Below are 19,590 nucleotides of genomic sequence, written 5' to 3'. Positions count from 1 at the left end.
CTAACAACGAATTCTTTCTCTGTAGACTGTAACATTGAATATAGAAATATTAAGTACGTTTTCCACAATATTGAATCCTGGTTGTAATTAATAGTATTAAAATAACAACGTATATATTTCATAAAAATCTCTTTTACTCATAAGTTGTATTGCAAGCAATTATACATCAAAGACTACTACAAACATTCCACAAAAAACTACATAGAGTTTATAGAAACAACACCTTACATTGCTTGAGGATTCATAATGCATGCAGCTCCTGGACAGTAACAATTATTGATGTCATCATATCTTAACCCCAGATTAACTCCAAGCAGCTGTGCCATAACAACTGAAAAAGCCTCTAGAGATATCCTCTTTGGATACTAAATACAAAAAAAAAAAAAAGTATTGCTTAAATTATTTCTCCATCCTTTTGATCATTTCAATTAATAATTTGGGGGCATACTGCCTAAATGCAAATATAAATTTAAGAAAATAGCATAAAAAGTTGGTAAATTGTGATGTGTTTTATTTTTTTAAGAAATGGTATTTTTGCCGAGACCGGTTTGGCTCAGTGGATAGAGCGTCGGCCTGCGGACTGAAAGGTCCCGGGTTCGATTCCGGTCGGGCGCATGTACCTGGGTTGCGGGCATATCCCCAGTGGGGGATGTGCAGGAGGCAGCTGGTCGATGTTTCTCTCTCATCGATGTTTCTAACTGTCTATCTCTCTCCCTTCCTCTCTGTAAAAAATCAATAAAATATATTTAAAAAAAAAAAAGAAATGGTATTTTTAGTCCAAATGGAATTGACAAGAAACAGATAAAATTAGCGCGATTTTTGTGGTTTTATTACGTTAGTGTTTGAAATCCAAATAATTTTTTTTGAGAATAAACATTGTTTTAGTCACTATTATTTTTCCAGTGAATACTCAAGTGCGCAGGCGCCTGGCGGTCACTGGTCTGGCCAAGGAGCAGAAAGGTGAGTGGTGAAGCAGCCTTTGCCAGGAGGGGCAAGAGCCACCAGGGCGAGGGCCACCGCGGTGGGGTACCCAGCAGCGCGGTGTCCCTCCACAAGGTGGCGCCACCCCTCAACCCCGGCCTCTGGAAGGCGGGTCCGTGCCCCTCCGCGCGGGCATCCTTCCACACCAGCAGCCATCGCCCCTTGTTCCCAGCCGGGCCGACCCATGGGCCCGTGTCTTGCGGCTGATCCAGAATCTCTCACTCTGCGAGGGAGGCAGATCTCCGCCCACAGGCCCCAACCCTCGGCACCAGCCCCCTCCCGTGCACCCCACCTCGGCGCAGCTCTGCCTCCTGGCCGGCCACTTTGCCGGAGCCGCGGTGATCACCCAGGAGCTGCCCCTCAGGCCGACACGCGGCCAGGGCCGCCTTGGGGAGGCCTCTGCGCACACCTGCACCGACAGGTTTCTCCGCAGTGGCTCCTGGAGGGCCGCTTCGCCAAACCCGCAGCGCTCACCTGGTAGCCGCTCCTCAGGTGGAGGCCTGCACCTGTGCCTGCGGACCCTTGGCCACCGCGGCCCCGCCCCATTCCTGACTTACAAGTCCAGGCGCACCCGCGCCTGCTGGACGCGCAGCCTCCTGATCAGTCCTTACTGTGAAGGCGTCCCAACCAATTTGTATCTGACCCTATTGTGAGTATAGGTGTATGGAATATTCCATGCAATAAGAACAAAATATACCACATTCTCTTCAAGAGTGCATAAACATTCTCCAGTGTAGACCACCTGTTAGGCTACAAAAGTCTCACAACTTTGAAAATATTGAAATTATACAAGGTATCTTTCTAATGCCAATGGCGTGAAACTACTAATTAATGAGAAGAAAAGCTTAAAAATTCACATGACTGTGAGACTTCAACAACATACTCTTATATATGAATGAATCCAAAGAAGTGAAAAGGAAATTAGAAAATACCTTCAGAAAAATGAAAATTAATGAAGAACATATCCAAACTTATGGGATCCACCAAAAGTCAGGCTATGAGGACAATGTTTCGCTGTAAATGCATACGTTAAAAACAAAGAACCCCGGCCTGTGTGGCTCAGTTGGTTCAGCGCCATCCCATTCACCAAGGGGCCACCGGTTTTCTCATTCCCCATCAGGGCACATGCCTGGATTGCAGGCTTACACCCATGGTGGGGATCATGCAGGAAGCAGCTGAAAGAAGTTTTTCTCTCATTGATGACTCTCTCTCTCCCTCTCCCTTCTTCTCTCTCTAAATCTAAAATCAGCCCTAACCGGTTTGGCTCAGTGGATAAAGCGTCGGCCTGCGGACTGAAGGGTCCCAGGTTCGATTCCAGTCAAGGGCATGTACCTTGGTTGCGGGCACATCCCCAGTGGGGGGTGTGCAAGAGGCAGCTGATCGATGTTTCTCTCTCATCGATGTTTCTAGCTCTCTATCCCTGTCCCTTCCTCTCTGTAAGAAAATCAATAAAATATATTTTAAAAAAATAAATAAATCTAAAATCAATTAGAAACCATATTCAAAAAAAAACAACAACAAAAAAAAAACAACCAACCAAGCAAGAAAGATCTCAAATGAAAAACATAACATTAAGCCTCAAAGAGCTAAAAATAAAAGAACAAAATGAACCCAAGCAAATAAATAGATATAAAATCCAGATAGGAGAAAACAGAGAAAGTCAATAAACAAATCTTGGTTCTTTGAAATGGTCAAGAACACTGGCAGACTGTTAGGTACAGTAACCAAGAGAAGAAGAAATAAGACTCCATATAAGGAAAGAAATTTGGGACATTACAACTAATGTCACAAACATTTTAGAAAAGATAGTAAGAGAATACTGTGGAAATTGTAGGTCAACAAATTGGATAAACATTCCTCTCTATTAATGAAACATATTGGTGTTGGGGCCCATGTTTTCAAACTTTTTAATGAGCTTGTTGATGTCTGTAAAAGCTTCTGCTAAAACCTGAACACTATATTTTCTGGGGGAATTTCTTCTTTTCCATCTCCTGAAGATTTCTTTTCTCTTAACTCTTCTTCAGGTATGTGTTCCTGTAGTTCCTCCAAATTCTCAGAAATCAAATCCTCTAGGAATTCCTCAATGCCAACCTCATCCACACTCAGGTTAAAGTTTTAAGTGTCAACCACAGCCTTGTTGCATTTTGCAACCTTCCGTCCTTAGTAAAATCTTTCAAGTCATGGAGGAACCGCTTTTTTTTGTAATATATATTTTATTAATTTTCTACAGAGAGGAAGGGAGAGGGATAGAGAGTAGAAACATCCATGAGAGAGAAACATCGATCAGCTGCCTCCTGCACACCTCCTACTGGGGATGTGCCCGCAACCAAGGTACATGCCCTTGGCCAGAATCAAACACGGGACCCTTCAGTCCACAGGCCGGCGCTCTATCCACTGAGCCAAACCGGTTATGGCTGGAGGAACCTCTTGAGTGTTTTCTTCCCTATATCACACATACATTCCTTCATGACATCACCCCAAGCCCAAGCTAGGTTCTTGATTCGGTCATATATGCTGTAATCTTCCATAATGGCATCAGAGCCTTCTCAGTGGCTCCTTTGCTTGCAGCAATAATTTGGCAAAGGACTTCCTTAGATAGCAGGCCTTACCATCTGCTATAAATCTGTGACCCATTGGAAGAATCAAAGAGGTGGTGTTTGGAGGGAGAAACACCACTTTAACATTAAGATAAAGATCACCAATTAAAAGAGCATGTCTGGGAGCATTATCAACAAACACCAAAATCTCAAAAGTTGTTTTTTTTTTTCTCCAAGCAGTACTCCATTTTGCTGGCACAGCAATTCAGGAGGGCGCCCTGCAAGAGGAGCTGAGTCATCCAGGACTTCTTATTGCTTCTGGAGTGCAAGGCAGTGCATGCTCATTGATTTGCTTACAAGACCAGGGGTTCTCACTGGGCCAGATTACAAAGGATTTCCATTTGTAGCCTGTGACATTGCCCCAAGCAACACTATTATTCTATCCTTAAAAGTCTTCAAACCTGGCATTGACTTTGACTCTTTATGAATAAAAGTCCTTTCAAGTATCTATTCTAGCGTAGGGAGGTCTTATTCGTTTTGAATGTTTCCTATGGCAATCAGTTTCCAAGAATTCTTCATCTGTCTTCATATCAGCTCTGGCATCCTCACCACTTATTTGATTATTATATAGTGAATAACGATTCTGGAATTATGGAAACCACATAGAGCTGACAGTAAATCCAACATTGTAATTGGGCCCAATTCTGTTTAGCATCACCAACAAACTTTTTGTTTTGGCCATGATCACCGTGGTGCAGAGAGAGATACACTTCTGTAGTTATTTGTCTCCAGATTTTGTTTCTTCATGACTCAGTCTTGAACAGTTGTGTGTATCCTTCCCTTCTAGCTTATTAATAACCTGAATATAGTAAGGTATTGAGCTTTGTCTCAAATGTAGTGAATACAGTCATGTACCACATAATATTATTTAGGTCAACAAGGGACAGCTTCTATGATTTTGGTCTGGTCTTCATTACAGGTCATTGGAAGTTTCTTTTGTTAGTTTTGCTGCCTTTCATCCTTTCATAGCTTCTGTCACTTTGTTCTTGTTCTTCAAGATCTGGCTATGGTAGAATGAAATGTGCCTGACTGGCAAGCCATAATAATCCCTGCTTTTCTCCTTTGTAGTACTTAATCACTCTTAATTTTGTTACCAGATCAATTATTCAAAGTGGGTGCTTACAAGCAACAGTGATTTCGTATACTCAGGGGCCATGATGAGCAATAAAAGATGAGATTAGGTCAAGCACAAAAGAAAATGATGCAATCAAGAGATGCAGTAACACAAGATGTAGGAGGATGCTAGTGGTATAAAATGGCATAATGTTTCACAGCAGATTTATTTTTATAAGTAGAAACAGTACCCTCTAATATAATGTTAAAGTACATATAGTAAGTACATATACCAGTAACATAGTCATTTATTATCATTATCAAGTATTATGTACTGTACATAATTGTACTGCTATACTTTTATACAACCTGCAGTGCAATAAGTATGTTTACACCAGCATCACCACAAACACATGACTAATGTGTTGTGCTATGACGTTATGATGGCTATGACCTGACTATGTGATGGTAATTTGTCAGCTCCACTATAATCTTCTGTGACCAAAATCATAGAAGCAGTCCCTTGTTGACCTAAATAACATTACGTGGTGCATGACTGTATTCATTACATTTGAGACAAAGCTCAATACCTTACTACATTCAGGTTATTAATAAGCTAGAAGGGAAGGATACACACAACTGTTTAAGACTGAGTCAAGAAGAAACAAAATCTGAAGAGACAAATAACTAGTAAGGAGACTGAAGCAGTAATCAAAGACCTTACAACAAGAATAACAACAACAACAACAAAACCCCAGGAACTTATGGCTTTACTGGCAATATCTACCAAACATTTTACAAAGATGTAATGCCAATCTTTCTCAAACTCTTCCACAGAACAAAGAAGGGATATTCCCAATCTCATTTTATGAGGTCAGCAGTACCCTGATAACAACATGTTCAACAAGAAAAAATTAAAGGCCAATATCCCTGATGAACATTAATACAAAAATACAAGCAACCTGAATTCAATATCATATTAGGAGAATCATACACCATGGCTAAGTGAGATTGTTTTCTGCTGAAATACAAGGATTATTTAACATAGGAAAAATCTGCCAATGTAATATACCAATTTCACAGAATGGGAGTAAAATCCATATGATCATCTCACCTAAGGCAGAAGATGCATTTCACAAGACTCAATACCTTTTTGTGATAAGCAACCCTCAAGAAAATTGGAATATGAGACATCTACCTCAACATAATAAATAAGGCAGGATGTTCTCTCTCTCACCACTTCTATTTAATATTCAAAAACTTACCCAGAGCAATTAAGCAATAAAATATATGACTTTTAACTTGGAAAGGAAGAAGTAAAATTATCCATGTTCAGAGCTGACATGATCCTATATGTAGGAAACACAATATATCCCACATAAAAGACTCTTAGAACTAATAAATGAATTGCAGGATATAAAATCAAAACTTTATTGTGTATCCATACACTTAAAATGAATAATCTGAAAGCAGTGGACATTCCGTGCAGATCAGAAGCATGAGACTAAGAAACCACATGTTTGAAAGTGACCTAAAGGGTGTCATGGAGAGAACTGTACTCTTATGATGACTGTTTTCACTGCTGCTGTTAGACTAAATTCCAGGAGAGGTGATGGGGGAGACATAATTACAGAGAAGCCTTCGACTTGTCATTGCAAGGCCTTACTCTAGTGCTCCCAGGAGTCCTAAGTGCATATGTTCCTAATTTCACTTATGATAGGGTAAATTTATAACATATTTATATATACTCATTAAAAATCATCTTTTTCAGATTTTAGAGGATATAGAAATTTGTTAAGTATATAGTTCTACTTTTTTTCTTTTAATTTTATTCCCCGTATTATATACTGGTTTTTTTTTTTTTTTTCAGTATTATATTGTACTAGAGGCCCGTTGCACAAAAAGATTTGTGCAAAAGGCCTTCCCTTCCCCTGGCTGCCAGCACCAGTTTTCCTCTGGCACCCGGGACCCAGGCTTTTGCTCCGGATGGAGCCTTCAGTCTTCGCTCTGCCGCTTCGCCCCTAAGTATGCAATTAACTGCCATCTTTGTTGGGTTAATTTGCATACTCTCCTGATTGGCTGGTGAGCGTAGCTAGGGACAGTCAATTTACATGTGTGTCTATTATTAGGTAAGATTAGTTTCAGGTGTACAGAATAGTGATTAGACAACCATATACTTGACAAAGTGTTCCACCCGATACTTCCAGTACCCACCTGACACCATACACAGTCATAATTTCAAGGACTAGATTCCCTATGCTGTCATCTACTCTTAATGGATTTTTGTGCACATCCTTTTGGGTTGTGCTGATAAAAAGATTGATATCCAATTAGTGTCTTTAGGCAATACATTGGCTACTATACAACTCATTTTGAAATTGTCCATCTGATTAAAAAAAATTTCAATTAATTGGATATCCTATGGTTGAGGATATCCTGAATTTATATTTTGAATCAAAACTGTAGCTTTTCCACTAATTGTAGATATTCCTCATCAATTGGTCTTTCAGTTATTGCTTAAGAGTGTTGAAATTGTACAAAACTTTTCAAAACTAAAAAATATTAGGTAATGTTTTTATTCTTTGACAGTGTGATATTACAGACAAATTATTCTTCTGTCATTGTTCATCTGAATCATCATACATTCTTATTCTTTAATTGTCATTTGTATAATTTCATTTTTTCCAGTTCCTTGATTATTAATGTTTTTGTTACTGGTTCCTAGAAGCTCTTTAAGACTAAAGATGTCAACAATTGGTCATGCAGTGTGAATGATATACCATGTTTTTTCATTATTTTATGATAGTATTTCAGTGTTTTTATTTTTGATTGTACAAATGTTGTACACGAAAACATAATCATTTTCTGTTTTTAAAAAGAAAGCAATTGGAGTTATAATATAAAAAAGAAAGAAATACTTAGAAACAAAGTTAAACAAGGAGTTGAAAGAAATGTAGATGGAACACTGAAAACTATTTCTGAAATAAATTACAGAAAACACAATTAAATGAAAAGTGTCCATCCGTGGATGGAAAACATAATATTGTTAAGATGTCATTAATAACAAAACCAATCTTAATATTCAATGCAATCCCCACAACAATCCAAACAGCATTTGCTGGTAGAAGTGAAAGAAAAATAAGCTCAAAATTCATATGGAATCTCAAGGGACAGTGAATGACCATAATAATATTAAAAAAGAAGAACAAAGTAGAACAACCACATTTACAGATTTCAAAGTATAGAACCAAGCACACATAATAAAAACAGTGTGGTAATGACTTAAAGATAAATCTATAAATCACTGAAATAGAATAGAGAGCCTAGAAATTAACCCTCACATATATGTTCAAATTATCTATGAGAAGGTTACCAGGACCACAGAATGAGAAAAAGATAATTTGTTCAACAGAATACTTAGTGGAAAAAAGATAAGTCTCTTCAATAAATGTCAATGGGAAATAAATACCCATATAGAAAAGAATAAACTTGAACCCTTATATTATACCATATGCAATAGATAACTCTAAATGGATTAAAAATCTAAAGGTAAGACCCAAAACTGCAAAACAAATGGAATAAAACATAGAGGAAAATCTTCATGACATTGAGATTGACGCTAATTTCTTGGATATAATGCCAAGAGCTCAGGCAACAAGAGCAAAAATAGGCAAATTGTACTACACCCAACTTGAATGTTTTGTGTTTCCAAGACCAAAATCAATGCAATGGAAAAGCAACGTACAGAATGGGAGTAAATATCTGCAAATCATGTATCTTGTAAGGGGTTAACAACCATTATATAAAGAACTTCTGCCATTTAGCAACAAAAAATCAAATAGCTCAATTTAAATATGTACTAAGGGTTTGAACAGACCTTTCTCCAGAGATGATATACAAAAATCGAAAAGGCATATGAAAAGATGCTCAGCATCACTAATAATCATAGGAATTCAAATCAAAACGACAATGAGCTATCACTTCATATCAATTAGGATGACTGCTATTTAAAAATCCAGAAAAATACCCTGGCTGAGTGACTCAGTTGATTGGAGCATCAACGCATACACCAAAGGGTTGCAGGTTAGATTCCCAGTCAGGGAACATAGCAAGATTTCAGGTTAGATGCAGCAAGCAATCAATGTTTTTCTCTCACATTGATTTCTCTCTCTCTCTCTCTCTCTCTCTCTCTCTCTCTCTCTCTTTCTCTCTCTCTCTCTCTCTCCTCTTACACTTCCTTTCTTCCTCTGTAAAATCAATAAACTAAACATGTCATCGGGTCATGTGAGGATAAAAAACAAACAGAAAATAACGAGTGTTGGTGATGTTTCATGATGCACTGTAAACTGCTGAGATTATAAACTATTGTAAGGAGTAATTAAATTATTAAAAATAGAATTACCATATGATACTGCAAACCGACTTCTGAGTATATATCAAACATATTTGAAAAAGAAGAGATATCTGCATTGCCCTTTCATTGCAGCATTATTCTGTATAGCCAAGATATAGAAACAGCGTAAGTGTCTATTGCCAGATGAATGGACAAAGAAAATATTACACACACACACAATTACATACACAGACACATAGGCAAACTTATATACCCCTATATTATACCAGTAGAGGCCCAGCACACAAAATTCTGCATGGGTAGGGCCTCTAGGTCTGCCTGTGATCAGGGCCAATCTTCCATGGCTACCTGCACCTGGCCCCACTCCCCACCACCAACGCCAGTCACCCTCTGTGTGTGGGGCGAATAGCAGGGTGATCGGGCCCCATTCACTTGACCTGTCTTGGCCTGGCACCGCCCACGTCCACTGCCACCGACCCCTGGTTCCCTGTTTCCCATCAGGCGATAAGAGCCTGCCAGGCAGGAGAAGGGACAAAGAGGTTTTCCAGCAGGCCCCTGATAGGGCAATTTGGGCCTGAGGGCTGGGGGAAGCTCCTGCGTTGAGTGTCCGCCCCCTGGTGGACATCATAGCGACCAGTTGTTATGCTGTCTGGCCAATTTGCATATTATGCTTTTATATATGGAGACTAGAGGCCTGGTGCATGAAAATCCATACACTCTGGGAGTTAGGGATCCCTCAGCCCAGCCTGCGCCTCTCACAGACCAGGAGCCCTTAGGGGATATCCAACTGGCAAGGGGAGCGGGCCTAAGCTGCAGTCTGACCTCCCTCTGTGGGAGGCAACCTGCAGGGGATGGCACCAGCCAGTGAGTGGCCGGCTCCTCCCCCAATTGCCCCTCCACCACCTCCGCTGGCACCCACTTGCCAGCACCACCCCGGCCAACAGGTCATTCCATGTTGGGTCGATTTGCATATGAGGCTTTTATTATATAGGATATGAAAAAGGTAACTCAAAATGAAATATAATTCAGCCATAAAAATAATAAAATCCTGTCTTTGCAAAAACATGGATGTAGCAGCGTAATACAATCCTAAGTGAAATAAGTTAGGAAAAGACAAATATTACATGATTTTCCTTATACATGGAATGTAAAAATGTCATACTCAGCGAAGCAGAGAGTAGAATGGTGGTTATCAGGGGCTAGAAGGTTTAGAAAATAGGGCCATGTTGCTCAAAGGGTACAAAGTTTCAGTTATGAAAGATGAAAAGCTCTGCAGATATGCTTAACACAATGTAAATAAACTTAACACTACTGCACTATGTACTTAAAAGTAGTTAAGATACTATATCTTATATGTATTTTACCATAATAAAAACCCTTTTTAGTATTACACCATATGAGCTTCCATAATCTATAAAAAAACACTTTTTAAAATTTTGTCAAAACAGTGTGGTAGATACACTATATGTACTTTTCCCCCTTGAAGTGCATATTAACTTTCAACAGGGTACATAACTACTGAAGAGATGGAGATAAAATGCATACCAGAGCAATTCCTGCAGCAAGCTTTGGATCGCATGCCCTTCCATGATATGTTGCTCCCACGTAATTTGGATGATCCCTATAACTAAATAATTAAAATTTTCTTGAGGATAAGTGCATTTTAAATGATTAATAATTTAATAAACTTTTAAAGAAATTGGATTCCTCAATGAAGCTATGTTTTCGTTAAAATGCAAATATTAGTATTAACTCTAATGCATTTAATCATTTTTGTATTTGGGTAACCATATATAGTTTCTACAAAGTTAAGTTCCAAGAAACGCTTCAACATTATTTGATACACATCCCAGAACACAGCAGTGTCTGATCCTTCCAAATATTTAATCAACACTGTTGTCAGTTCTGGGTGGATATAATTCTAGGTTGTAACAGTCAGGATATAATACTGCCATGATTTTCACATAGCAAAACCTTTAAAGTATATAAAAATGTTGGCTTGGAGCACAAATAGAGAGACAGAATATGCAGCAGAAAAAGAGAAATAGGATGTACAAACTGTACTCATTCGTTTTAGTTCTTAAAGTTGCTCCTCAATTCCCAAACCTCACCTTAGATTCTACAGGATACACCAAAATATTTATAAGTTTATTCTATAATTCTTTCTGACTTCAGAATTATGAGGTTTTTAAATCTAAAATAATTAAATTATTAAAATAAAAATCTATACATAATCCCTTGAAAGGTATACTGCAAGTGATTAAATAGCTACAACTCAGGTCAATACAGGAATACCATAGGTAAGCACATTACCATTTTAACCTGGTGAATTGCAACCAGCTTGATATACAACTAGAAGCCCGGTGCACAAAATTTGTGCCCCGACGGGGGGGTCCCCTCAGCCCAGCCTGCACCCTCTCCAATCCGGGACCCCGCGAGGGATGTCCGACTGCAGGATTGGACCTAAACCGGCAGTCGGACATCCCTCTCACAATCCTGGACCACTGGCTCCTAATCACTCACCTGCCTGCCTGCCTGCTTGCCCCTAACTGCCATTCCCCGCCAGCCTGATCACCCCTCACTGACTCTGCATGCCAGCCTGATCACCCCTAAATACCCTCACTGCCAGCCAGGTTGCCCCCTAACTGCCCCCTTCCTGCTGGCCTAGTTGCTTGTAACTGCTCCCCCCCAGCGCCAGCCTGGTCACCCCTTACTGACCCCCTGCCAGCCTGGTCACCTCCAACTGCCCCCCTCTGCCTACCTAGTCACCCCTAACTGCCCCCCTACTGCTGGCCTGGTTGCCCCCAACTGTCCCCCCACCAGCCTAGTTGCCCCTCACTGCGTCCCCTGCCAGCCTAATCGCCCCCAACTGCCCCCCCACCCCCCGCCAACATGGTCACCCCACACAGCCTGCTTGTTTATTTGTTAGGTGATCTCTCACTAACATCCTTGCCGACCTGGTCATAGGCAGCCATCTTGTGAGGGCATGAGGGTTAATTTGCATATTACCTCTTTATTATATAGGATTATTGCATTCTCTTAACTTATTATACTTTATTTAATGTGAAAATGATGGTTTCAGGTAGTTGCATCTAAGAAAATCTTTAAAACCTCAGAGGCCCATGTATATCCCAAGACTTCCTATATTTTCCCGTTCATTATATTTTCACAGGTAAATAGTCCACTCTGAGAATAATGGCCTACCATGATTTTTTATGCTACCTTGTTGTCTGATGTTTTCATTTTGTACTTTGCCAACATTGTACTCATACACTCTTTTATGTCATTATACTTAATATTTGTATGTAGTTTGATAGCTAAAATATCAAATAATTTTATAAACAATGCAATAAGGAACTTACATCAACAACAATGCCATATCATGGGACCTCTGAAACAAATTGTTTTCTTTCCATGACACAAATCTTTGTAGTAGTTCACTATCATGCCCAGTACATAAAATCTTATTTTGATCTGACCAGATCTCCAAAGATGTTAACATAACAGTCAGTTTCAGCTGGGAAAACATCTGAAAAGAGAAGATGCATGATATACACTTTAGACAATCACAAATATAACATTACATCTCTATACAGAATGCTAGTATATTCAATTTACTGTAATTTGAAGATGAAACCCATTGGAAATGAAACAGGTTGGTAGGACTATACTTTTATAAAAATGTTAATTCTATTCATACAAATAATGTTATTGCATAATTGAGAATGCTTCTTTTTAAAATATATATATATATATATATATATATATATATATATATATATAATTGATTTTTTACAGAGAGGAAGGGAGAGGGATAGAGAGTTAGAAATATCAATGAGAGAGAAACATCGATCAGCTGCCCCTTGCACACTCCCCATTGGGGATGTGCCCGCAACCAAGGTACATGCCCTTGACTGGAATCGAACCTGGGACCCTTGAATCCGCAGGCCAACGCTCTATCTACTGAGCCAAACTGGTCAGGGTGAGAACGCTTCTTATTTAGAATACAAAGCATAAACACTTACAGTGTTGATAAGGCCAAAGATATGGACAATTTTCTCAGTTGCAATGGCCACTTCAGAGCCCATGTAATCATACTGAAAGACAAGTTTTATTTCTTAATCACTTGTGCAAATTACTAAGTTACCACATGTCAATAGATATGAAACACTACAATAAGTGACTAAGTGAAAGACAAAATCAGATGAAGATCTAGCAAATGCTTAATAAACATACAGACTTTACATATTAATAAATAATATGAAAATTATGAGATTATGACATCTTCCTGTTCACACATGCAAAAATTAAGCATCAAAATTTAACATTCCAAGAATGTATAAATACTTTTTTATAGCAAAGCCTATAAAAAAGATAGCATGAGCAAATTAAAATTAAAACACCTACTTTACGAAGACATAGAAATATTAAAAATATGAAATTATATACCAGGAAGTTACTAGACAAAAAGCAGTGGCCATATAATATGATAGTTATATTAATTAACATAATCATTACATTACTATAAAAACTTAAGCCCCCCAAAAATATATATATATATATAAAACTTAAGCCTAAAAATAAACATAATATTTACCAATATAATTGAATATTGACAAAATATTCATCAGAAAGATAGAAGCTTTCTAAATGTGTTGGTAACTAAGCCAGCAACAAAATGTATAAAATAAACTTTAACAGAATTATAAATAGAAAGTAAGTATCATAGTAATGGATTTTACATAGTTTCCTTAATTATTAATAAATCTGGGCTACCTTACTGTCATGATGGCAGGATAGGTAAGTGCTTTGCTTGCCTTTTCCCATTTTCCCACAATGACATAAAAATTGCAACTAAATTACAGAACAGCCATCAAAGGGAACCTCCTGAAGACTAGCTGAACACAAGGCCTATGACTTAGGATAAAAAGAGGAAGCGATGGCAAAATGGATAAGACAAACAGAAATACTGAACAGGCTGGTCCCATATCAACAGTGTGGCAAGTTATGCAAGGAGAGGGTTATCTAAGCTAAGGAGGTACCCCTGAGGAACAGATGAATTCAATTGAGACTTTTAGGACATTTTGACCAACTGCAGGACATTTTGCCTAATGTGGACATGCATAATTTAGTAGGAGAAACCACATGTTAGGCCAGAAATAAGTCTCAATAAATTTGAGAAGACTGGCCCTGAAATGTGTCTTTCAGTTGATAGGAATGTTGTCCTGTACACCAAAGGGTTTGGGATTCATATCCTGATCAGTGCACATGCACATATTGTAGGTTTGATCCCTGGTCAGGATGCATATAAGAGGCAACTGCCCAATATTTCTCTCTTACATGGATCTCTCTCTCTCTCTCTCTCTCTCTCTCTCTCTCTCTCTCTCTCTCTCTCTTTCTCTCTCTGTCCCTCTTTCTCTCTCTCCCAAAAATCAGTAAGATCTTATCATCTGGTGTGGATATAAAAAAAACTGTAAAGATTTAAATCACATCAAGCATCTTCTCCAATCACAAATCTATGAAACAAAAAATAACTTACCAGAAGAAAAGTGAAAAATAAAAAACACATAAAGAATAAATATCATGCTACTGGACAAGAAAGGAATTAACAATAATATAAAAAATTAAAAAGATACCTTGAGATAAATGAAAACACAATCATCCATAATCTATGGCACACAGCCAAAGTAGTGCTAGGAGGAAAATTTATAGCAAGAGAGGCATAACTCACAAAGCAAGAATAATCGCAAGTAAACACTATAACTACACCTCAAGAAAGTAGAAAAAGAACAAACAAAAACCAAAGTCAGTAAAATGAAGAAAATAATAAAGATCACAGTGAAAATAAACAAAGTATAGTCTGAACAAAAACAATAGGAAAGATTAATGGAACCAAGATCAGGATCTTTGAAAAGATAAACAAATTTGATGGACATTTACTCAAAATCATCACAAAAAAGAGAAGTTTCAAATAAAAAATATTGGAAATGAAAGAGAAGTGAAAACTGGTACCACATAAATGCAAAAGATTATATAAAAATAGTATGATCAATTATATGCCACAAAGTGGACTACCTGGAAGAAACAGACAAATTCCTGGGAAAATACAATCTTCCAAGTCTGAATCGGGAAAAAACAGAAAATCTGAAAACAACAACAACAACAAAAAACTGCTAATGAAATCAAAGCAGCAAGAAAAACTATCAACAAACAAAAGACTTGGACCAGGTGGCTTCACAGGTGAATTCACCAAACATTAAATAATGAATACCTAGTCTTCTCAAATATTCCAAAAAAATGAGGAGGGAAGAAGGCTCCCAAACTAATTTTACAATGCCAGCATTAACCTGATAACAAAACCAAAGACGTAACAAAAAATAATAAAAATGCAGGTCACTGTCTCTGAAGAAGATCAATGTAAAATTCCTCAACAAAATAGTAGCAAAATGAATTCAGTGCTACATTAAAAAGGTCATATACCATGATCAAGTGGGATTTTTTCATGGGATGCAAGGCTAGTTCAATTAATGTGATACACCATATAAGTAAAATGAAGGAAAAAATTCTCATCATATCAATAAATGAAGGAAAAGCATTGGACAAAATCCAACATCCATCTATACTAATAAAAGGGTAATATGCTAGTTAGACTGGGTTGACCAGATATCTTCTGGTCACCGTGCCTTCCTTCAGGACAAAGGCATGGTAGCAGGGGCCGAGGCAAGGTGGTTAGAGGTGATCAGGCCAGCAGGGGGGAGCAGTTAGGGGCAATCAGGCCAGCAGGGTGTATCAGTAAGGGGTGATCAGGCTGGCAGGGGAGGGCAGTTAGGGGCGATCAGCCAGAGCAGGGGAGGGCAGTTAGGGGCGATCAGGCAAGCAGGTAGAGGGGTTAGGGGCAATCAGGCAGGCAGGCAGGTGAGCGTTAGGACTCAGCAGTCCAGATTGCAAGAGGGATAGGGCCTAAACAGGCAGTCAGACATCCCCTGAAGGGTCCCGGATTGAAGAGAGTACAGGCCAGGCTGAGGGGCACCACCCTTATGCACGAATTTTGTGCACCGGGCATCTGGTGTTGAATAAAATGGGTGAAAGTGGACAACTTTGTCTTGTTACTGATCTTAAAGAAACAACTTTCAGCTTTCCATGGTTGAGCATATTAGTTGTTTGTCAGATATGGCCTTTATTATGATGAGGTCTTTTTAGTCTATCCCCACTTTTCTGACAGTTTTTATTATAAACTAGAAGCCCAGTGCATGGAATTCATGCCCTCCTCTGCTGGTCCGATTGCCCCCAACTGCCCTTCCCTGCTGGCCTAGTCACCCCCAACTGCCGTCAGCTGCCATACATCTTGTGGCAGCCATATTGTTGTGGCCATATTGTGGTGGCCATATTGTTGTGGCCATCTTGTGGTGGCCATATTGTGGTGGCCATCTTGTGGTGGCCATATTGTGGTGGCCATATTGTGGTGGCCATCTTGTGGTGGCCATATTGTGGTGGCCATCTTGTGATGACATGAGGAGGCCATCTTGTGACAACATGGGGGTGGCCATCTTGTGATGATGTTAGGGTGTCGTGAGAGGGCACGAGGGCCACCTCGGCTTTTATTAGTGTAGATATAGTATTGGAAGACATAGCCACAGCAGACAAGAAAGATAAATAAAGGGCATGCAAATTGGAATGGAAGAAGTGAAACTGTTATTTGCAGATGAAATGATACTATAGAGCGAGAACCCCAAATAATCAACCAAAAATGTTTAAAACTAATAAATGAATTCAGTAAAGTAGCAAAGTACAATACTGATTATTCAGAAATCATTTGTATTTTTATACACCAATAACAAACTAACAGAAAGAGAAATAAGAAAAATAAAACAATCCCATTTACAATTAAATCTAAAAGAATAAAGTACCTAGGTATTAAATTTTACCAAGAAGTTGAAACAACTGTACTTGGAAAACTATGCCATTAAAGAAAGAAATTGAAGAAGATATGGATAAATGGAAGGATATATTCTGTTCATGCATAGAAAGAATTGATATCTTAAAATATGCATACCACCCACTGCATCTAAAAATCTAATGAGATTCCTACCAAAATACCAATGGCATTTTTACAGAACTAGAATAATCCCAAAATATATATGGAACCAAAAAGACCCTTAATAGCCAAAGTAATCTTAAGAAAGAACAAAGTTGGAAATATCAGGTTACCTGATATTAAACTATACTATGCAGCTATTGTAATAAAAGCACAATGGTACTCCATGACACACAGATCAGTGGACCTTAACAGAGAGCCCAGAAACAAATTCACACCTATATGGCTAATTAATGTATGACAACTGAGGCAAGAATATACAATGGGGTAAAGACAGTATCTTCAATAAATGATCTCGAAATGATGGACAGACACATGAAAACAATGAAACTATATCATTTCCTTGTTGCAAAAAGGTACAAGGATAAACTCAGAATGGTTAAAGACTGAAATTTTAGACCCCAAACCTAAAACTCCCAGTGGAAAACATAGGCAGTAAACTATTTGACTTCACGCTGAGTAATATAATTTTGGAAATGTCCCCTCAAGCAAAGGAAACAAAAAAATAAATAAACAAAAGGGTCTACATCAAACTAAAGAGCTTTGCACAGCAATAAAGCTCTCGAAGAATGAAAGTCAACCTTCTAAATGTAAGAGGACATTTTCCAATGATATATCTGAGAAAGGGTCAATATCCTAACTATATAAGAGCTTCGTACAACTTATAACATCAAAAACAAATGAACAAACAAACAAACAAACAAAAGCCTGACTTAAAAATGGGCACAGGACTTCTTCAAAGAAGACATACAGAAGGTCAACAGGCACATGAAAAGATATGTCACTAATCATCAGAGAGATGCAAATTAAAACTATAGTGAGATATTAACTCACACCTGTCAGAATGACTATCATCAATAGATCAACAGTCACTATGGAAAACAATTTCAGAGTTCCTCAAAAAAATTAAAAAAGCTAAAAAATAAAAATTCATAGACAGGAACAATGGTATGGTGGTTACCACAGGAAAGGGGTATAGAGTAAATGGGGTCAAATGTATAGTGATAAAAAAGATCTGACTTGCCGAAAACGGTTTGGCTCAGTGGATAGAGCGTCGGCCTGCGGACTGAGAGGTCCCGGATTCGATTCCGGTCAAGGGCATGTACCTGGGTTGCGGGCATATCCCCAGTAGGAGATGTGCAGGAGGCAGCTGATCGATGTTTCTCTCTCATCGATGTTTCTAACTCTCTATCTCTCTCCCTTCCTCTCTGTAAAAAATCAATAAAATATATTAAAAAAAAAAGATTTGATTTTAGGTGGCTGGCACACAATGCAATATACAGATAATTTATCATAGAATTGCACACTTGAAACCTATATAATTTTATTAACCAATGTTACCCCAATAAATTAATTGAAACATAAAAAAATAAAAGATATAATTACCATTTGAGCCATCAATTCCAATTCTAGGTATATTTATCCAAATAAATCCAAACAGTACTATAATTTGAAATGCTATGTTCAATTCAACATTATTTACAAAACCAGAATATGGAAGCAACCTACGTGTCTATTGATAGATGAATGGTTAAGGTTGTGTTATATATATATACTTGCTATGGAATATTACTCAGCCATAAAAAAATGAAAATCTTGCCATTTGCTGCAGCATGGATGGACCTAGAGAGTATAAGAGAGACTGGCAGATGCCCAAGGGGCGGGGGTGGCTATGAATAAAGAAGGTGAAGGGATTAGCTAAAAAACACATATGCATACTGCATGGACAGAGACAATAATTTGTTATTGACCAAGGGAGAAGGAGGCAGGTAAAGGGGGGTTGCAGAGGGGAACAGCTGCAATAATGTAAACATTGAAATGTTTAATTAAAAAATAATAAAGAAAAGAAAAAATTAGTGAATAATTTAAATAAAATTCCATATGATTTCTCTTACATGTGTAATATACATACATACATACATACATACATACATACATACATACATACACAAACAAACAAAACAAAAACAAACTCCTAGATACAGAGAACAAATTGATTGTTGACAGTTGGAAGGGAGGGGAGAATGCATAAAATGGGGATTAGAATTAAGATGTACAATTTGCCAGTTAAAAAAAAAAAAAAACACCTGTCAATTTGTATTGCATAGCTGTGAATCTTGAGAAAGAAGACACCTACTAAAAAGGGCTCATGGTGGCTACAAGGCTCATATTATTAAAAAATTAGGGTAGCATCCATTTCTACACAGGAGCCTCTCATGCAAACTGCACTTCAGAGAGAAGCCTGCACTTAATCACTAGCATGCACTGTGATTCTGCCATCTGAGCCAGTCCTTATAAAGGAGTCCCTGGAATCCTCTTTCAACAGGTAGGACTGAGGCTTTCCCCATTCAGTCAGAGCTGTGTAACTCTGACAAACCAGAGCAGCTCTATTCCGACTAATCAGAACAATGCCTTTTGGGCCAATCAAACTGCAAGGAATCGGAGTCTAGAATGAGATAATCGGGAAATAAGGAGCATGTATTTCTGTCTACACAAGCCAGCTCCCCTCT

General features: G+C 38.3%; 2 protein-coding genes across 2 annotated transcripts in view; both read right to left on the bottom strand.

The window, feature by feature from the left end:
- The window catches only part of LOC308512648 (A disintegrin and metallopeptidase domain 3-like), a gene marked incomplete at its 5' end in the record, with an annotated part of 51,275 nt that extends 50,138 nt beyond the window's left edge, over nt 1-1,137 (bottom strand). Inside the window, one exon of the mRNA XM_081082248.1 lies at nt 938-1,137. Within this exon, the coding sequence (XP_080938374.1) occupies nt 938-1,137 (200 nt within the window). The remainder of the gene's footprint in view (nt 1-937) is intronic.
- A 2,880-nt stretch (nt 1,138-4,017) lies between these two features.
- LOC308512647 (A disintegrin and metallopeptidase domain 3-like) overlaps nt 4,018-19,590 on the bottom strand; it is a gene marked incomplete at both ends in the record, with an annotated part of 37,629 nt that continues 22,056 nt past the window's right edge. The window contains 4 exons of the mRNA XM_081082247.1: nt 4,018-4,161; nt 10,531-10,612; nt 12,348-12,514; nt 13,011-13,082. Coding sequence (XP_080938373.1) covers nt 4,018-4,161; nt 10,531-10,612; nt 12,348-12,514; nt 13,011-13,082 — 465 coding nt within the window. The remainder of the gene's footprint in view (nt 4,162-10,530; nt 10,613-12,347; nt 12,515-13,010; nt 13,083-19,590) is intronic.

The sequence above is a fragment of the Myotis nattereri genome, assembly GCF_964212035.1.
Source record: "Myotis nattereri genome assembly, chromosome: 2".
Classification (NCBI taxonomy): domain Eukaryota; kingdom Metazoa; phylum Chordata; class Mammalia; order Chiroptera; family Vespertilionidae; genus Myotis; species Myotis nattereri.
This window is presented reverse-complemented; position numbering and strand designations above follow the sequence as displayed.